The 18,276-nt window shown below is 38.4% G+C and overlaps 1 protein-coding gene across 4 annotated transcripts in view; it reads right to left on the reverse strand.

Moving 5' to 3' along the window:
• Positions 1-1,542: 1,542 nt before the first annotated feature.
• LOC107216566 (carbohydrate sulfotransferase 11) overlaps positions 1,543-18,276 on the reverse strand; it is a 68,837-nt gene continuing 52,103 nt past the window's right edge. For 2 of the 4 annotated variants that reach the window (XM_046730684.1, XM_046730680.1), the window contains exon 7: positions 1,543-1,826. In XM_046730684.1, the coding sequence (XP_046586640.1) occupies positions 1,590-1,826 (237 nt within the window). In that variant the 3' untranslated portion in view covers positions 1,543-1,589. Of the gene's footprint in view, positions 1,827-15,229; positions 15,299-16,385; positions 16,992-18,276 lie in introns of those variants that run through there. The other 2 variants (XR_006902700.1, XM_046730690.1) reach the window with 2 other exon arrangements.

Raw genomic sequence — 18,276 nt, forward strand, 5'->3', positions numbered from 1 at the left:
CTGATCGCGGAAGATCCTACGTTGTTCACCAATCAACTCGGCTGTCGGCTACAAAGATGGCGGCCACGATGGTTCACTCTTAATAAGTCTTCTGAAGGACGGTAATAACGTCTGATTACGTGTTCTGATTCACAACAAAATCAATAGGCTTTAAGATTTTAATGGCTTTCACTATTCTTTCAAATTCAAAGTTCAATATGCATAGCGGTTCGATACATAATGGTGTCCCGAGCAGCGTTCCGTGCCCAATATTTCAACAATTTTTTGCGTACGAGTGCATGTTCAGATTTACTTCTAAGTCAATAGGGGGCGAGATTTCAATAGCAGTGACTCCTCGTTCAAATTTAAACTCAATCTGTTTAGCCGTTCGTCACTTATTGAGGACCCAAGCCTAGGGGCGGTGAAGAAGAAGAAGAAGAAGAAAAAGAAGATTTTTCATTTCACATCAACTTTGACTGTTAATAACTTTAAAACTGGTGGGCAGGTTTCAATAAAATTTATAGTGCAAGGTCAGATGGATAAGATCTTTAGGACCTGTGAGTTTTGTTAGAAATCATTCACATGTTCCGGAGATATGACACCCTGATTTTGGGCTTTAGTTGGTCCGGGTAAAGATTCTCGGCTAGCGCTCGTTGACTTGCGGGCACTTGGCGGCGATTCGCTACCGCGAATCTTGATGACATAGATTAGACTATCGGTAAGACTCTTCCAGCCAGGTGTTACTCACTAACACCATCGTGCTGTAAATATTGGACACACAACAGATCTTATCGGTAAAACAGCGACTGGTGGTGCCATGTTAATGCTTTTATCAGTATCATGTCCTGAAAAGAAACGAGGGAAAATCTCACTTGATAGGTCAATAAATCAGTTGTTAGACTTAACAATAATGTATTTATTCATAAAACTCGAGGCAAAATCTATAGTACGCGAGGCGCTTCGTTTGACGGTTCTTCTTGTTCTGGTGCTTAAATAACTCGCTGGCTCTCTTTGCTTATTACACATTCTACACTTACAAATCTATAGTTGGAGTAGGGATGCATACATGCGAATGTTCACGTGTCTATCATGAATATATTATATGTATTGTATGATTTTCTACACTTAGTGTACAGTATATAATGTACTTATATTTTAAAACTTCCGTCGGTAAAATGTCTCATCCGGCAGCAAAAATTCAAAAATTGTTGCTTATCTGATGTCACAAAAATCTCATTATCGAACTGTCTGTCGGCAAAATCGAGCAAAAATACAGGTGGCGCCATCCATGATAACGCTCTTGTTGGTAACACTACCTTATTGAAGGCTCACCATCGCGGGGTAACATACTGACTGTCGGCAAAGCAGGAATCGGAGCTGACCCTGTCGGTGTGCCGTCATTGTATCCCAGTACTCTCGTATTATATCGACTTCGTGCGCCTACGACGTATTTAAATTACTCTGATCTTTTCTAAAATCATTACTTAAGATTAGTTATTATATCCAAATGTCGAATATTGTAAATATCATTAAAGATGCATTGAGAAGTTGGCTTCCACTCACGGGAAAAGTAGGACGCAAATATATTCTTTGTGTTGCACACAGCCAGGTTAGGGTGCATCGCCTGTAGCGTATTCGTAATAATCCATGGGTGAGTAGTCAAAGAGTTCGAAATCCAGCTTGAATTTTTCATAAAGCTGCCGTACCAAATTAGGTGTGAGTTGGGTGAAGTAAATTTCAGCGGCACTGGAACTACCGGCATTACTGTGTCTCCATTTGGGCGTCAATTGGTTCTCCATTCCAAGTTCATGTATTGCGAATATCTGGTCCCTCCACAAGGTCTCGACCTGCAACCCGTGCTCAAAATATTGTTTTCTGTGATGACTTTCAGCAGTTGAATTTTTACTCTCTGCAGTTTTGAATAATTGTGTTAAGCTGATACCAAAATATTTTGGATTAGTTCACTAATGTCGATTCTAAAAAGTCTGTTGTATTACAAATATGGCTTTATCGATGCATTTTTTATTACTACTGTGAACCGGTTGAAACATAGATGAAGCATTCAGAAGCGTCAACTGAAGTCGGTTCTAAAATGAGACAGATCGACTTCGGAGTTCTTCTGCCTTATGTTTACACCGTATTATATCTTTCTCATATACGAACATCGAGAATATAGACACGTTCATGAGTACAGCGACATAGCTCTAGTCATTTGGTGTACGTGTCACGGTTAAATCCACGCTGCTCGTACGTCAAAACTATTTGTCTGAAGAAAAAATCAGATATATCCTGTTACAAATTTTCAATGGAATGAGTTTGAAAATAATTATTTCTGTGAGAATACCATTTTTGGTACCGGTTTCACCAAAATAGTGCTGTTGCCCATGCCGATATGAGGAGCCAAGTGAAATTCGGAAAGAATGTCTAGAAATCTGTAAGACTACCAATTTTCAAACTTTTTCTAAACTTTCTTGCTTAAACTACCAAATGACTGGACTAGTTGAGAATATAATGATTTAAAGGTAACATTATTTTGAGTTGATTGAGAAAAATGGTTTCTCTGGTTAAAAGGATTATACAATTCTAAGCGAAATCGGTTTTTTGAACTGTTTCTTTATGACGAATAGTTGCCGAGATATTAGTAAATTTGCTACGCGAAGCAACATCAACCAGCGCCAAATTTGGAAAGTTTTCAGGGGCGGGAGGGCAATACCTGAAGCTGCCGCCCCCTACCACTGACTTAACCTAATTGTGAATTGAATTTTCTTCTTTGAGAAACGGGAAATTCATTAAGGTATTTCAAGAAAGCAATGGCCGTGTAAAGTTGAAGAAACAAACAAATCATTTATTGCACAGATAAGTCACATGATAATATGTTTAGGAAATCAAAAAGACCGACGACCTATAATGGAACAAACAAGGAAACTGCTTGAGGTGTCCCCGCCCTACTTCGTCCATTTAAGGATATGTTGTTTTTCATCGAAATCTAAGTGACACGTATTTAGTTTTTGTTGGAGGATAAACGGTTTAAAGGGATGAAATCAACTCCCAAAGTTAGGCATCCCCAGTGGTAGTTTCGGAATTTCGCATACTTCCAATTCAGATATTTGAATGCAACCAAATGGAAAATAATTCTTCTGGTAAACAACGAAGAATTCATTTTTCCCGATTACGATAAGCTTAAATAGTCAAAACTTATAGGGGTTTAAATTTGAAAAAATTGAATAACTATGTTACGCCCGTGAAAGGAATTTACTTCCGAGCAGTAGGAATAAACAGGTTCGGCTTCACTTTTACGTAATAGGACAACCTGAAGTTGAGATGAGTGTTGAATGAACTTTGGTAGTTTGATATATCAGTTACGTGTTTACTACGTAGAAATTGAGATGGCGGTAGGAATGGAGTGGGCTGTGCGGAAGATATACGGTGTGTCCACGAGGGAAGTGCGCACCTAATGCGCGTGCGTCAAGTCGTTCGAATTTTATTGGCCGACTGTTACCGCCTGACTGAGCCGCGAACGCAATATCAATCTCGACTGTCAGAAAATGTCCCTAGGAGTCCACCGTTAGCTGTGGGCAACTGCTGTCGGTGTTGTTACGAAAAACAGATCGTCATTTCGGAACTGATCCGAAGTAAAATAAATCAGATACACGTTAATCGTGTCGATCAGGTCGTCGTATTCCTTCGACGGTCAATTTATTACTGTAATCCGAAAATCGTTATTAAAAAAATACTTTACCAAAACTTCGCGCTTCCCTTGCGAACTTGGGAGAGGTTATGTCCGCCACTCGCGAATTGATGCTACACGAGTGTAAACGAAAATTACGTGAACCAAATACTTAACGGTGAAGACTCATTCATGATTATCTGAAAAAGTCTAAATTGGAATTCGACGAGATACATCGGCTCACAGCATCGGTTTCATGAAGTAAGAAAGGTGGAGGGCCATCTCTGCAACAAGCGAAATCAGTGAAAAAAAAACAGCAAATCGTACTTTTCGCTTAGAACTCGATCTGAATTCCGTCAGGTAAGTGAAAATAGGTCTGCTTTGATACGCAAATATTGTATTCGAGGGATTTTAATAAATAGACGGTGCAGAGTTACAGTTTATTATTCGTTGTAGCGAAACGTAGCGACAAATTATTGTCTGATGTTGAATTCGACCAATATAATGTTATTGCCATCTTTTTAGGTACGTTGAACAGTGATTGTTTGCTTCTCCCGGAAGTCGAAGAGCTGTGTCTCGATAGTGCTTTACCTCCGAGTTCTCCATCCGACATTTGTCAAGTTTTTCCTGCTTACAGGTTTAGAAGACACCCCGGAAAAACAGTAATAAAGTTATCTTGTTCAAAGGGAGTTTAAAAGAACAAAGTTGCAATAAAAAGAGCACTGGTTCTGGTTCTTTGAAGATGCTGAATTCAGGTATCCGAGAACAAAGGATTTCCTATTATTATTAGAAGATGATTCGTGCAATGCCTTCATACCATTATTTCTGTAAGAAAATAGTACTGTAACTTGTATTTATGGTACTGAGAAATATTAACATTGCATAAAATACAGTGATAATTCATAAATAAATGGCGCCGTTGAAATATTATTTAAATGTAGTATTTCTGAAGTCAGTCGAGTCTGTTCTATGGTTACTAAATTCTACTGTCAGTATTTGCGGAAAATTCCAAACGAATTTCTCGTAAACTTTACAATTAGAAATAATTTAAAAAATTAAACTTCCTGTTTTCAAATGTCTGACTAATTTTTAGGGTCCGACGATGCTTGCAATGGTTCCAAATAGGCATTTAGTAATTCTGGTCAGACCCTATTGTACATGGATCAGTTCCATCATTGCCTACGTAGAGGAGATTAACGGTTCCCCATCTTAAGGTACTTTTAAAGACGCGTGAAAACTCCGATGCGGCCACCTTCCAGCGCGGTAATGCAGAGCAAAGTAACAAGGTGCCTCCGCACACCGCTAGGTCAATAGTAGAAACCTGCATAGAAGGTGCCCGCTGCATTGTGAAAATTCGTGAATCTTTCACAACAATGCTCATCAGCATGGCAATGTATGCAATCGATTGCATAAAATCATGATCCGAATACGGAAATTATTTACGTACATAAATGTACGTTAATTCTGCATTCGGTGAATGTCAAGTTGACGAGAAACAAAACTTTGATTTCATTAGTAAAATATCAACTTTTTGTAGAAGAAACGTTCGTCACACAACTGACGAAACTTCCGTCCCTCACTCTTGGACAGAACGGTGATTACTGATGAAAAACTTATTTCACACTCTATTACTTATGACGAGGCATAGAATCTATGCATCAATACAAAAACTGAAAAGTATGTAACGGAATTTTCTTATCACGGTTTGTTCCGACAAAGATTCAAATGTAACTGAAGAGCCTCTCGCAAATACCAGAATTATCCGTTATCATTTTTTGTTTGTTATCTTTTTGCCTTACAGGACACAGATAAAACGAGACTTTCCTGATGTTTCAAATGATTGGTACTGAATTTAGGAGATTCGGTATGAACCAATTACATGGCTATATAACCGTAAACCGAATACTAGAAACATATAAATATAAAAAAAACCGGTATAAAGAAATTGTATAACTAAAATTGGTACGACGGAAATCTATGACGATAATAATTCAATCAAATGTATATCAAGAAAATTACTGAAATAACATGTCAAATTATAACTTATCGTAAACGTTTCTTTCTGCATGTTTTTCATATTCCGGTTTCCCTTTCCTTTGTTGAACTCGCTAATTCTTGGCTTGGCCAATAGAATTCCCATCGTCCGTCATGTTCTGGAGCGGTTTCTTTGTCGCTGATCCTTCAAAATTTGGTCGCTGATAGTTTCTTTGTAATCACAAGTTCAATCAATAAGCGTGAACTTTATTTTGTTAAATTGTTGTTCATTTCAGGATTTTTGTTATTGAAGAGCGCGCTCGAATAACTCTTGATCGTTCAATCGTCGTCCAAGGAATCTCTGGAGGTCTGGGGCATCTATCATCCCAATAACCGCCCAGGTCAAGGCTTCCCTTACGGGCTTACCTATTAATGAGTCAAGTTGTCTTTGTTTTTGGCGGGCGTATTCAAACTGTTACAAGTAGTACGGATTACCCATACAACTGACCAAACTTTCGTCTCTCTCTCTTAGACAGAACGGTGATTACTGGTGAAAAACTCATTTCACACTCTATTACTCAAGACAAGGCATAGAATCTATAAATCAATACTGAGATTGAAAAGTGGTATGGATCCCCCACACAACCGACGAGTAACTTTCGTCTCTCGCTCTTGGGTAGAGCGGTGCTTACTAGTGGAAAAGTTATTTCACCCTCTAATCTATTATCTACGACTAAGCATAAAATCAATGAATCAATACTGAGATTGAAAAGTGGCATGGATCTCCCACAGAACTGACGAGTAATTTTCGTCTTTTGCTTTTGGGCAGAGCGTTGCTTACTGGTGAAAAACTTATTTCATACACTATTACTTATGACAAGGCATAGAATGTATAAATCAGTACAGAAATTGAAATGTAGTATGGATTTCCCATAAACGTTTCAAGATGTTCGGCATATTACCGATTTCCACGTGAAGTTCAATATTAAAGTACAACTCGAATTCGAGTGATGTCCAGTGATTTAGAACTAATTTCTTAAGTGAATAGTCCCTCGCTGCTGATGTTCGATCTTGCGTTTGGTTCGTCCATATTTGAAAAATTAGCCGCCCATGCACATGTCACACCAATTCTGCTTTAGTCAAAGCTTTCTGTGTCTAAAATATAGAAAGAATGTGTCAATAATCAGGATGAATAAAAAAATAGATCATGTAAAACAGAGTACTATACATTTCATACATGCTTTCACTCAAAGTTATGTCTCGAAGAATAGTGTTCGAGTGGTTGTCCGTGGACCTTATAACTTGCATTGTGTACCACAAAAATATCCAACCTCTTTAATGATAAGCGATTGAACAGAAACCGAACCAGCATAGACCTGGTACTAGCTAGCTTAAATTACAATACAATCAACTTTCTGGGGTAACAAAGCTGAAAAAGGAAGTACCAAGGCCAGCAAATGCTTGTACAGCAACTCATTTGTTGTACAGAATGGCGAACATACTTTGCATCATGTGCCACGCAGCTGATGGATTGTTTTCGAATTGCGTTGTTTAATGAAAGCTCAGTTTCTTGCATATTCCAACCCTTGTCCATTGCTTTTTGCCAGTATCAGTTCATTTATGTAGATGCCAGATCTACGCTTCGTTGATAAACCCACGTGAGAGAGGCAATAGTATACTTGCATCCATCTGTCAACCAAGATACTTAATTAAAGATACTTAACATATATTTTATGTCAAAACGTATTGCTTCGTATATAAATACGAGCTCATACCGCACACTCGTGACATTCTGCGGATTTTATTGAATCTTGCCCTTTGTTCGCCATCGATGTTACGACTTACGACTTGTTACGCACTTCGTGCCCTGGACTGATGTTTGTTTCACAGTGCATGCTCAGCTCAGCGACGTACTTTCTCGTGCAAACCTAATTATATAGAAGGTATAATAATGTCAGGTTGTGTATTGTATCGTGGCGTTTTAGAGCCGCCCGTCACAAGCGCACACATCCTAAGGAAATCTCTAGGAAACGTGTCCTCAGCGGGATACTCCAACCGAACTCGATACAAAATAGGCAATATATACTCTTAACTAATTCTTTCTTTGTAAATTCTGTATTTCGCGCTCCGGCGCACGCTGATAAGGTACTTGGACGACAACGATCTCGGTCACCGAGAGATCAACAGCTACCGATATCTACCGTTTCCAGCTCTCGATGACTTCGCCTACCGACGGTCCAATAAGACCACACTGGCTACCTTGGTACACTTTTAAACACCTCGGGTGGCGTTCACCCGAACCTCTCGTATCGCCTCGACTGCCGGTGAACAGGGAGGTAAAAGTCCTCCTGACAGCTGAGGGCACTACTCCTCAAAGAGAAACCAGCCGCCCGCCTTATCGGATGCCGTAAGGATGGCATACAGGGCAGACGGTAGCTTGCAATCTTCCGACTTACCGGCCTGATGCCGGACCGACCCGGTGCCGGACCGACCCCAAACCACTACGTCCAGATTGATAAAGCCCTCGTTCTGAGGATCGACACAGCCTTCCTATCAGCAAGGACTAATCATGTGAGTCATGGTCCACGGTTTAGAGTTGCGGTGAGCCACCATGTGACTGCATGATTTCCTCGATATTATGGGTAGCCGGCCACTGCCTATACAACGAAACCGGTGGATGTGAACAATGAGGCGTCACTCTCCACTCGGTAACCTTGACCGAGAGGCACCCTGCTATGCCTCCGTCAAAAGAGTCCCCAATGATATGCAACCTGGAGAGTAAACTCAAGCAACTAATAAATCGTACGAGTTGGTGTCAGCGACGAAATCACGAGCAGCACATTATGCCACATCTAGCGGTAATCTTCGACAACGCATGACCACGCCGTAACCGATATTCGCCACAGGGGGATGGCCTATTTGCGGCGGGGGTCAACCAACCAATCAAAGGGAAGAAGAATCACCTCACGACAGCGGCGAGATCAGCGAGCCGAACTCCGACCTCCTTCTATTCTACTTATTATATTTTTATTCATTTCCTGCCTATTGTATCGTGTATCGAGTTCTTTGGAGTATAACCGAACGTAGAATCAGCCTCTAAATAATACCGCACCTTTTTCTATTGCTATTGGCATCCTATATTATTTTTGCTTATTATTCTTTTCTCTGTATCTTTCTGCAGTATTGCATTTCCGTGTTAATTTAAGTTCTGCGTAGTATTCTTGATTCTTTTGTACTGAGGTGTATTTAGTGTATTTCTTTATTTTGCGAATTTTCCGAATTTCTCACTCTCTCATGATTTTGTATTCTCTCGTAATTTTGTATTCTCTCGGAAGTTATGTTTGAGAATTCATTGTATAATTCTTCGGGTCCGTAACTATTGTAAATTATTGATTCTATCGTTTATGAATAACTCTCCCGAAAGTTATTTATCGTACTTGACCGTAAATCTAGTCGATCGTTTACGCTACCGATTTTTGTAAATTAATCATGAATGTCAATCTTTCTTACTGGTTGGAATCTGTGGTAAATTCGTCGTATTCTCCCGTTAATATCTCCCGAGCTATCGTTACTTTATTTTCTACCGATTGCAATAAAGTTCTCACTCTCGTTTTATTAATTACCAGAATAATAATTTGCGTAGCGTCATTTGCAACTTAGGTAAGATCACGTCGCCCGATCAGTGACGTGTAGTTTTACGTAAATTCTTGCATTACATCGCTCCTCCCGACCTACGCTCATTTTTCACTGTTAACTACCGTCTCTCGTTTCAAAGCTACCGTTTAATTCTATTCTACCGAAATTTCTGTGAACAACTATTGCCTGTTTTATTAACTACCGGTATCGATACCATTTCATTTGTCTGTCTTAACCCCGTAACCTACTCGACAATATTTGATGGATTGACCTGTTCATTTTTCCTAACTTGAGTTTATTCTTTATTTCATTATTTTCTTTAATTCTTCAATTATCGTTAGCTGTGCCTTGAATACCGTCACTCTACCAGTTCGAGTGAGTACCTGAGCCTAGCCAGCCATACAAAGGGTTCTCTAATTATTTTCCGTACGGTTTCGTATTATTTTTGATTCGTACTATTGTTTGAAAATCGACGATAACGCGTCTGGCGCCCAACGTAATTGATTTTGTTATAGTTTAGTATTCAGAATAAGTGGAGAATCGCGCCAAAGTGTCAACGGTAAGTCCTCATCTTGAGGGTAACAGAATTTAGCGTTACAGTATATACTGGAAAATGTGGATGCTCATCGATATTGATAACTAAATAATTTCCGTAGACTCTTCTGGGTATAAAAAAATGTGTAGAAAACACAATCAATGAAGCAGACTACGGTTGACGTTTATCGTGGCGTTAGAAGGCATTTTCTAGAACACCATGTAAAATAATGAAAATTTTAATGAATCACACATATATATGAAAAAGAATCCACAATTTCTCGAACAAATTTCATAAATTTAGACCAATATGATGTACTAACTCAACCAACATGATATGAATTACACAGCTCTACAAAATAAATACTTTTTTTTGTTGCTCTGATTTTTTCTGTGAATCCTGATGTTTGAGAACGTAAAACTTACGAATATAATTATGATTATATTAGATTGGCTCTGGTTTTTATGTTATTATAGTATTGTATTCGAGATGACTCAATGTTTAAAGGCGAATTTCTCTTGAACGGTTAAAGTTCTATATCAGTAGTTTTTTATAGAGCGTGAAATTTCCTATAAGAATCTGTTAATACAGATAGTTTATTAGATGTACGTTTAGATGGTTTATGTGTCAGACGTTTATGAGATATATTTTTTCCTAAATTTTTTTACCTGTTATTTAAATGGAAAATGGAAAAAAATCAATATTAAAAGCTCGTATTTGGCTGAGATATTCTATATAAGATGCTCTACCGAAAGTTTGATGCGTGTTTGAGAGAAATTTTTTAATTTTTTTTTTTTCGGAACACCCCAATACCCCCCCTTTCGAAGAAACTTGTTGTGCCCTCTTTTTCATGGCGAGAACAACAAAGTATTATATTTCTTATATTTTTTATACTTCTGCCCGAATAAAGTAAGCATAACTAAGGTTATTGATAGTATTTTTTTGATAAACTTTAGATATTAAAAAAAAGAAATCGAATTTTTCACCTAAACATTGCTTTTTTGAGTCATATATGAAAATGTCGATAAAATAAATAACTAGAGCCAATTTCGAAAAACTACGCTTACTCCTAAGGTCGTTGACATCGAATCTTTCTAAGACGACTCAAATATCAATAGCAACAAAACCACTGTTGGCCAGTGTTACCTACTAGCTTTACTCCACGTGTTTCAGCTCTAGTGGAATTTTAGTTTATATTGAAAAACTTTGCCACCATACCTACACCAATTTTTGGTACACTGTTTGTGGTTGCCTTTTCGTGAATCGTGGGTCTTAAGTTCACGTTTATGGGAAATTATTCCAGTTACACATTCACAAAAGTATCAAGAACTATAAATCAATAGTGTCAACCTACCACAGGAACCACCCTCTTTACAAGTGGTTGATGTATCAAGCAATCACAGCTCAGCCCAAAGTTCAGCAATCATTGTTTGAATAGAAATAACGATAATTGGTTACGAAAACAGTTACGAAAAAAAAGATTACGAAATAACACTAAATTCTGCCACTGTTAAATGAAAATCCACCACTTATGCAAAGCGTTGATTCCACTCTCTGCTTCGTTGCATGTTCCGGCACGTTTGATTATTATTACTTGATTTTATGTTGAAGACAGCTACAATCACGGTCGTAAACAATCCCAACGAACCGAATAGAAATAGTAGCGAGGTCAACTTATAAATCCGTACTTCGTAAAAACTTATTGTTCCATAATTTTCCAATAATTATATTACCCGCGTTGCACTAATAACAAACTCTGACGGTTGATCGCACCACGCGGCACGTGTTTGCACAGGCTATACAGCTTCTGTCACGACGTTCTCGTCGAAAGCGCTGGAAATATTGTACCGCGTGGTGTATTACCCTTTCTTGTAACTAAGAAGTTATAGTCCCAGTGATTAAACATGTACTTAGCCAACAGTGGCGTCCACCCATACCTCAGACAATCCACAAACAGTGGCATAGGTTCTGGGCCTAAAAATTTCGGTCTCAAATTTTTTTTTATATCTTGTTAAACACATTAAAATGAATAAACTGCGAAAATTTCAGAACTTTTGCTACCTACGTAACAGAGAAAAACCACCCATTCTTGCGTTTTTCTAATTTTTGTCGTTTTTTCAAGTTTTCATCTGACTGAATAATAAAATAAATAGTTTCTGAATATTTCAAAAAGACTTACTTCCAAAATTTTAAATTCGTATTTTCACTATGAATCATGAGTCAAGTTAAAAAGTGAAAAATAACAGGATTCCGAAATATTTTTTTGATATTTCTTCTCTAAATCTGAGACAATATTACATAAAACCACGCGTAAAAAAATGCGAACACTGTGGGTTTAAGAACAAAAAAAAAGTCAAATAGTCAGTTTATTCAAAGTTCACGCTCACGCTATTTTACATTTTGTTTTTTCAGTCGTTAAAACCACAGTGACTTGTAATAGTGTATATATATTCGTACACTAATTCTACGCATGCAATTTACAACTAGATATACTGAAAATAAAAGAGTGAATTTGAAAAGTTAAAATGAACAACGACAATCGCGAAACACTCAAAAATAATCGCGTAACACACTAAACAAGACACTCAACGCAGCAGAGTTCAATGAATACGTGCGCCGCCAGCCACGAACTCATGCCGCTGGAACTTCGTAGTTGCGGTGCTGCCATAGTCGTGAAGCTAAACATGACAACAGTCAAACCAATTGGCTTCTCATGACGAGTAAAAAATATATTTAGTTCGGGATGAAAAAATCAAAAATTTACTGACGTGAAATGAGACGATCGTAATAAAATATGATTAGGTATAACATTTCATATTTGACCAAACATCAAAGGTGAGGTGTGGTAGCAGTCGCGACAATTGTCGGGTGGGTAAGCAGGGTGATTTTAAATCGTCCCAGGCTAATATCTCCGAAACTAAGCAAAGTAAGCGGGTTCAGCTGCAGTGAAGGTCAACTTGGTTTTTCATAAACTGTATGGTATTGCGTTTCTTGCAGAATCTGAAAGAACATCAGATTCTGTATTATAAATATCTGGATATATATAGTATAAAAATAACTACGAGATAAGAGCAGAGCGGTTTCGATCATAACAGGGAGGTCAAATTAATATAAAATACTCAAAGTATAAAAATGTATCACTAAATTGAAAATAAGAACCACACGTATATTTGTACATACGTATAGCATTGGCAACATTTCATGCAGATTTCGAAATTGATGTATAATTTGCGGCAATTTCCGAATGATTCATAGCCTAGGAAAGAATAAACAGGTGAATTCTGCACTGAAATCTTAGACCATATACAATATCTGGAAATAATGCTTTGAGAAAAATGCAAAGTCACGATAGTGTTCAGTTTGGCACAAAATTTATCTGACCAATCGGGACTAGATAGAGTGCCGTAAGTGGTGCCCCGTAGAGATGTAAGAATCATAAAGATACGAAAATATTGGCGGCGAGGCATAGGTAGGCCCTTCTGTAAGTGGAAACGTCCGCTGAATAGAGAAGGAAGAAAGATCAGACAGCCGTTCCTATCTCTCTTTAACGACAATAGCGCAACAGGGACAGACCCGGCTGTGGGACTTGTCATCTCTTTCTCTTTCCTGGACGTTTTGACCGCTGCCTCACCGCCTCTATCTTAATATCTTTATGGTAAGAATCAGCCGAAAGTGTCATATAGAAATGGATGAAGATAAAAAAAGTAGTGTATAAATGTTACCCTTGTTTAATAACGCGTGTTAAACAAAGGTAACTGGGACTCACTCAGTTCCCCTTTCTCGTTGGCCCACAAACATTACTTACGTATATCTTGAGTGCCCCAAACCAGCTCTTACTTTCTTCATCTGCCACCCATGATTCAAATCAATTTTTTCTTTTTTTGAAAAATCAGAAGCAATGAATGAGACGAGTATGATTAACGAGCTTGGCGATATTTCATGTCGAAGAAGATTTTATTCGTTCCACTCGTATTGAAATCTGTGGTTGAGTCGGAGAGGTCAGGTTATGCCGCCCGCGACGCGATAATTATGTTTCGCTAGCTATCAGCCAAGTCAGGTTATACATCCTTTCTGCTAGCTAACAGTCGAAAGGGGCTGAATGGACTACGATTCCTTGTCGATTGTTCGAATCCATTTCAGAAAAGTTTAAATTCACAAATAAAATAAGTAGAAATATAAGCTAGTCGGAATTTATATCCCAAAAATGAATCGGTCGCTCCTATGAACATTTATATTTCAGGTTGTCGATGTGGCGAGGTTATGGCGTCTTGAGACCTGCGAGTAATTATTCGTATTATTTCTTTTCCCGTTTTCATGGAATGAATAAGAGCAACGCAAGGCAAATGACTCCTTTTCATATCAATTACGATTCTCGTTTAGTTCGGGTATTTTCCAAGTTTTATAAAACTACAGGCAATCGGTATGAGCTACAGAACGCGACGCAGCAACAATGAGATGGCGGTTTTTTCGTAATCGCTAACCAAATCAGCTCCCATTTTTTCATTCCACCATCGAATCCTACGGGACTGAGCTCAAAATGTGTGTTACATCAGCGCCGAGTGGCATCATACCGAATAGTTCGATCCATTCAGTGCAACTGTGAAAATATTCTCAATTTGTGTGAATGGTAACCGATCTGTCAATTTTTTTTTCAAAATTTTGAAGGAATTTTTGCCAAAATAAGCTATTAGTTTCCCAAGTTTTGTTGTGATCTTTTCAGCGGTGTAAGAGTTTTGCCTGTCCGCGTTTTCGAGGTGTACGGTGCTTCTTTAATAGCCCCTTAAAAGAGCATTTCCATTTGAGGCAATCACGACCTAAGATCTACGGGGCAGGTGGCTGGTGATGACGATGGTTGTGTTCGAAATGCCCACAGCCAGCTGCAACGCATTCATGCAGGCGGTTTGCCAAACCGCCGATGATGTTCGATATCATCACTCGACTCATATTATTAATGATCTCGAGTACTCTAGCGCGCAGCGTGGGGAGGTTTTCAATCCTGTCTCCAATGTACAAGTTGTTCTTCAAATAAGGCCATAGTCCGTAGTCCAGCGGTGCCAGGTCGAGTGAGCGTGGAGGCCATGGAATCGGACCACCTCTATCGATCCAACAACCAGGAAACTGTTGATCAAGGTATTGCCGGACAGCGAGATTGAAATGCGCTGGTGCTCCATCTTATTGGAAAAAGAACAGGTACCCTAGATCGGCATGAAGTACAATAAATACTAAATACTTATTCAATCAATCAATAATGAAAGTCACAAGTACTATTTTGATGAAAATAAATAGCCGTGTTACACTAAATACAAATAGGAAATAAATCGTTTCAAATTAATGATTCCTATTGACATCCCTTTCGATAGCTCTCAGGGCTGGAATAATCTGTTTTTGCAGCACGCGCAAGTACTTTTTTGCATTTAAATTGCCGTGGATAAAGACGAGTCCAATCCTTTGGTCTCCAATCCCGCCAAGCCATACATGCGGCTTCTGCTAATATTGGGTTGCTGAGTCTGCAAGCAGACGAGGATTATCCCTAGACCAGAATCGAAGGTTCTGCCGATTTGGCGCACTAACGAGCACAACCCGTGCACTCATCTTAGTAACAGATCCAACGGAACAGTCCCTCATCTGCGTTCAGTCGTTCTATCATCCCATTACTGAAATTCAAACGCGCTTCAATATCTAATGGCAGAAGCTGTCGGTGTTCTTCAAATTTATAAAGGCGGTACTTAGTTGATCAAGGAACTTTCTTTATCGAGGACTTGCAGATCTCCATTTCTTGCGCTATCTCAGGAACACATTTTTTCTATCTTCAATCGCTTTCAAGCCAACATCTAGTTTGACCTCTTCACTGAGTTGCCGTGACGGATAGGACATTTTCTTTAAATTTGGGTCAAGGTTTCCCGTTTCCTTGAGGGCCATAGAGGTATAAGCATACTGAATTTTCCCCCGAAAGATAACTTGATAATACTTAGGGGATGTTTAGGTACTAAAAAAATAATGAGATCCAGAAAGTTTCAGATCTCTAACTCAATTGGTTTTCGAGAAAAAGCCAAAGTCTAAAAAACAGAAAAATTGTTTTTTCTCAAAACTGACTAAACCGATTGATCTAAATTTTTAATGTTTTGGGGATCGGTAACAGCTTTTAGAAAAAAAATTATAAGTTATATAGGTTCATAAGATCTTTGAAAAAATTAATGTTTTTGTTTTGATTTTACTTTTCAACCATGATACAATTTTTGTACAATGACAAAACCTTTTTAATTGTTTTTGTTTATTGTTTAAATTATCGCTCAATCTCGGATTACAGGTGCAGCGATCGATAAACGGGGTTAGGTTTTCCGATAAATCGCGGGTGATCATTTTTGGCGGTTATGACGGGAAACGCGGCTGTTATCACATTTCCGGTCACAGAAAAAAAAAAAAGACCTGTTGGTGACATGTGCATGGGCGGCTAGTTTTTCAAATATGGACGAACCAAACGCAAGATCGAACATCAGCAGCGAGGGACTATTCACTTAAGAAATTAGTTCTAAATCACTGGACATCACTCGAATTCGAGTTGTACTTTAATATTGAACTTCACGTGGAAATCGGTAATATGCCGAACATCTTGAAACGTTTATGGGAAATCCATACTACATTTCAATTTCTGTACTGATTTATACATTCTATGCCTTGTCATAAGTAATAGTGTATGAAATAAGTTTTTCACCAGTAAGCAACGCTCTGCCCAAAAGCAAAAGACGAAAATTACTCGTCAGTTCTGTGGGAGATCCATGCCACTTTTCAATCTCAGTATTGATTCATTGATTTTATGCTTAGTCGTAGATAATAGATTAGAGGGTGAAATAACTTTTCCACTAGTAAGCACCGCTCTACCCAAGAGCGAGAGACGAAAGTTACTCGTCGGTTGTGTGGGGGATCCATACCACTTTTCAATCTCAGTATTGATTTATAGATTCTATGCCTTGTCTTGAGTAATAGAGTGTGAAATGAGTTTTTCACCAGTAATCACCGTTCTGTCTAAGAGAGAGAGACGAAAGTTTGGTCAGTTGTATGGGTAATCCGTACTACTTGTAACAGTTTGAATACGCCCGCCAAAAACAAAGACAACTTGACTCATTAATAGGTAAGCCCGTAAGGGAAGCCTTGACCTGGGCGGTTATTGGGATGATAGATGCCCCAGACCTCCAGAGATTCCTTGGACGACGATTGAACGATCAAGAGTTATTCGAGCGCGCTCTTCAATAACAAAAATCCTGAAATGAACAACAATTTAACAAAATAAAGTTCACGCTTATTGATTGAACTTGTGATTACAAAGAAACTATCAGCGACCAAATTTTGAAGGATCAGCGACAAAGAAACCGCTCCAGAACATGACGGACGATGGGAATTCTATTGGCCAAGCCAAGAATTAGCGAGTTCAACAAAGGAAAGGGAAACCGGAATATGAAAAACATGCAGAAAGAAACGTTTACGATAAGTTATAATTTGACATGTTATTTCAGTAATTTTCTTGATATACATTTGATTGAATTATTATCGTCATAGATTTCCGTCGTACCAATTTTAGTTATACAATTTCTTTACACCGGTTTTTTTTATATTTATATGTTTCTAGTATTCGGTTTACGGTTATATAGCCATGTAATTGGTTCATACCGAATCTCCTAAATTCAGTACCAATCATTTGAAACATCAGGAAAGTCTCGTTTTATCTGTGTCCTGTAAGGCAAAAAGATAACAAACAAAAAATGATAACGGATAATTCTGGTATTTGCGAGAGGCTCTTCAGTTACATTTGAATCTTTGTCGGAACAAACCGTGATAAGAAAATTCCGTTACATACTTTTCAGTTTTTGTATTGATGCATAGATTCTATGCCTCGTCATAAGTAATAGAGTGTGAAATAAGTTTTTCATCAGTAATCACCGTTCTGTCCAAGAGTGAGGGACGGAAGTTTCGTCAGTTGTGTGACGAACGTTTCTTCTACAAAAAGTTGATATTTTACTAATGAAATCAAAGTTTTGTTTCTCGTCAACTTGACATTCACCGAATGCAGAATTAACGTACATTTATGTACGTAAATAATTTCCGTATTCGGATCATGATTTTATGCAATCGATTGCATACATTGCCATGCTGATGAGCATTGTTGTGAAAGATTCACGAATTTTCACAATGCAGCGGGCACCTTCTATGCAGGTTTCTACTATTGACCTAGCGGTGTGCGGAGGCACCTTGTTACTTTGCTCTGCATTACCGCGCTGGAAGGTGGCCGCATCGGAGTTTTCACGCGTCTTTAAAAGTACCTTAAGATGGGGAACCGTTAATCTCCTCTACGTAGGCAATGATGGAACTGATCCATGTACAATAGGGTCTGACCAGAATTACTAAATGCCTATTTGGAACCATTGCAAGCATCGTCGGACCCTAAAAATTAGTCAGACATTTGAAAACAGGAAGTTTAATTTTTTAAATT

Source organism: Neodiprion lecontei, chromosome 1 (assembly GCF_021901455.1).
Source record: "Neodiprion lecontei isolate iyNeoLeco1 chromosome 1, iyNeoLeco1.1, whole genome shotgun sequence".
NCBI classification, from domain to species: Eukaryota; Metazoa; Arthropoda; class Insecta; order Hymenoptera; family Diprionidae; genus Neodiprion; species Neodiprion lecontei.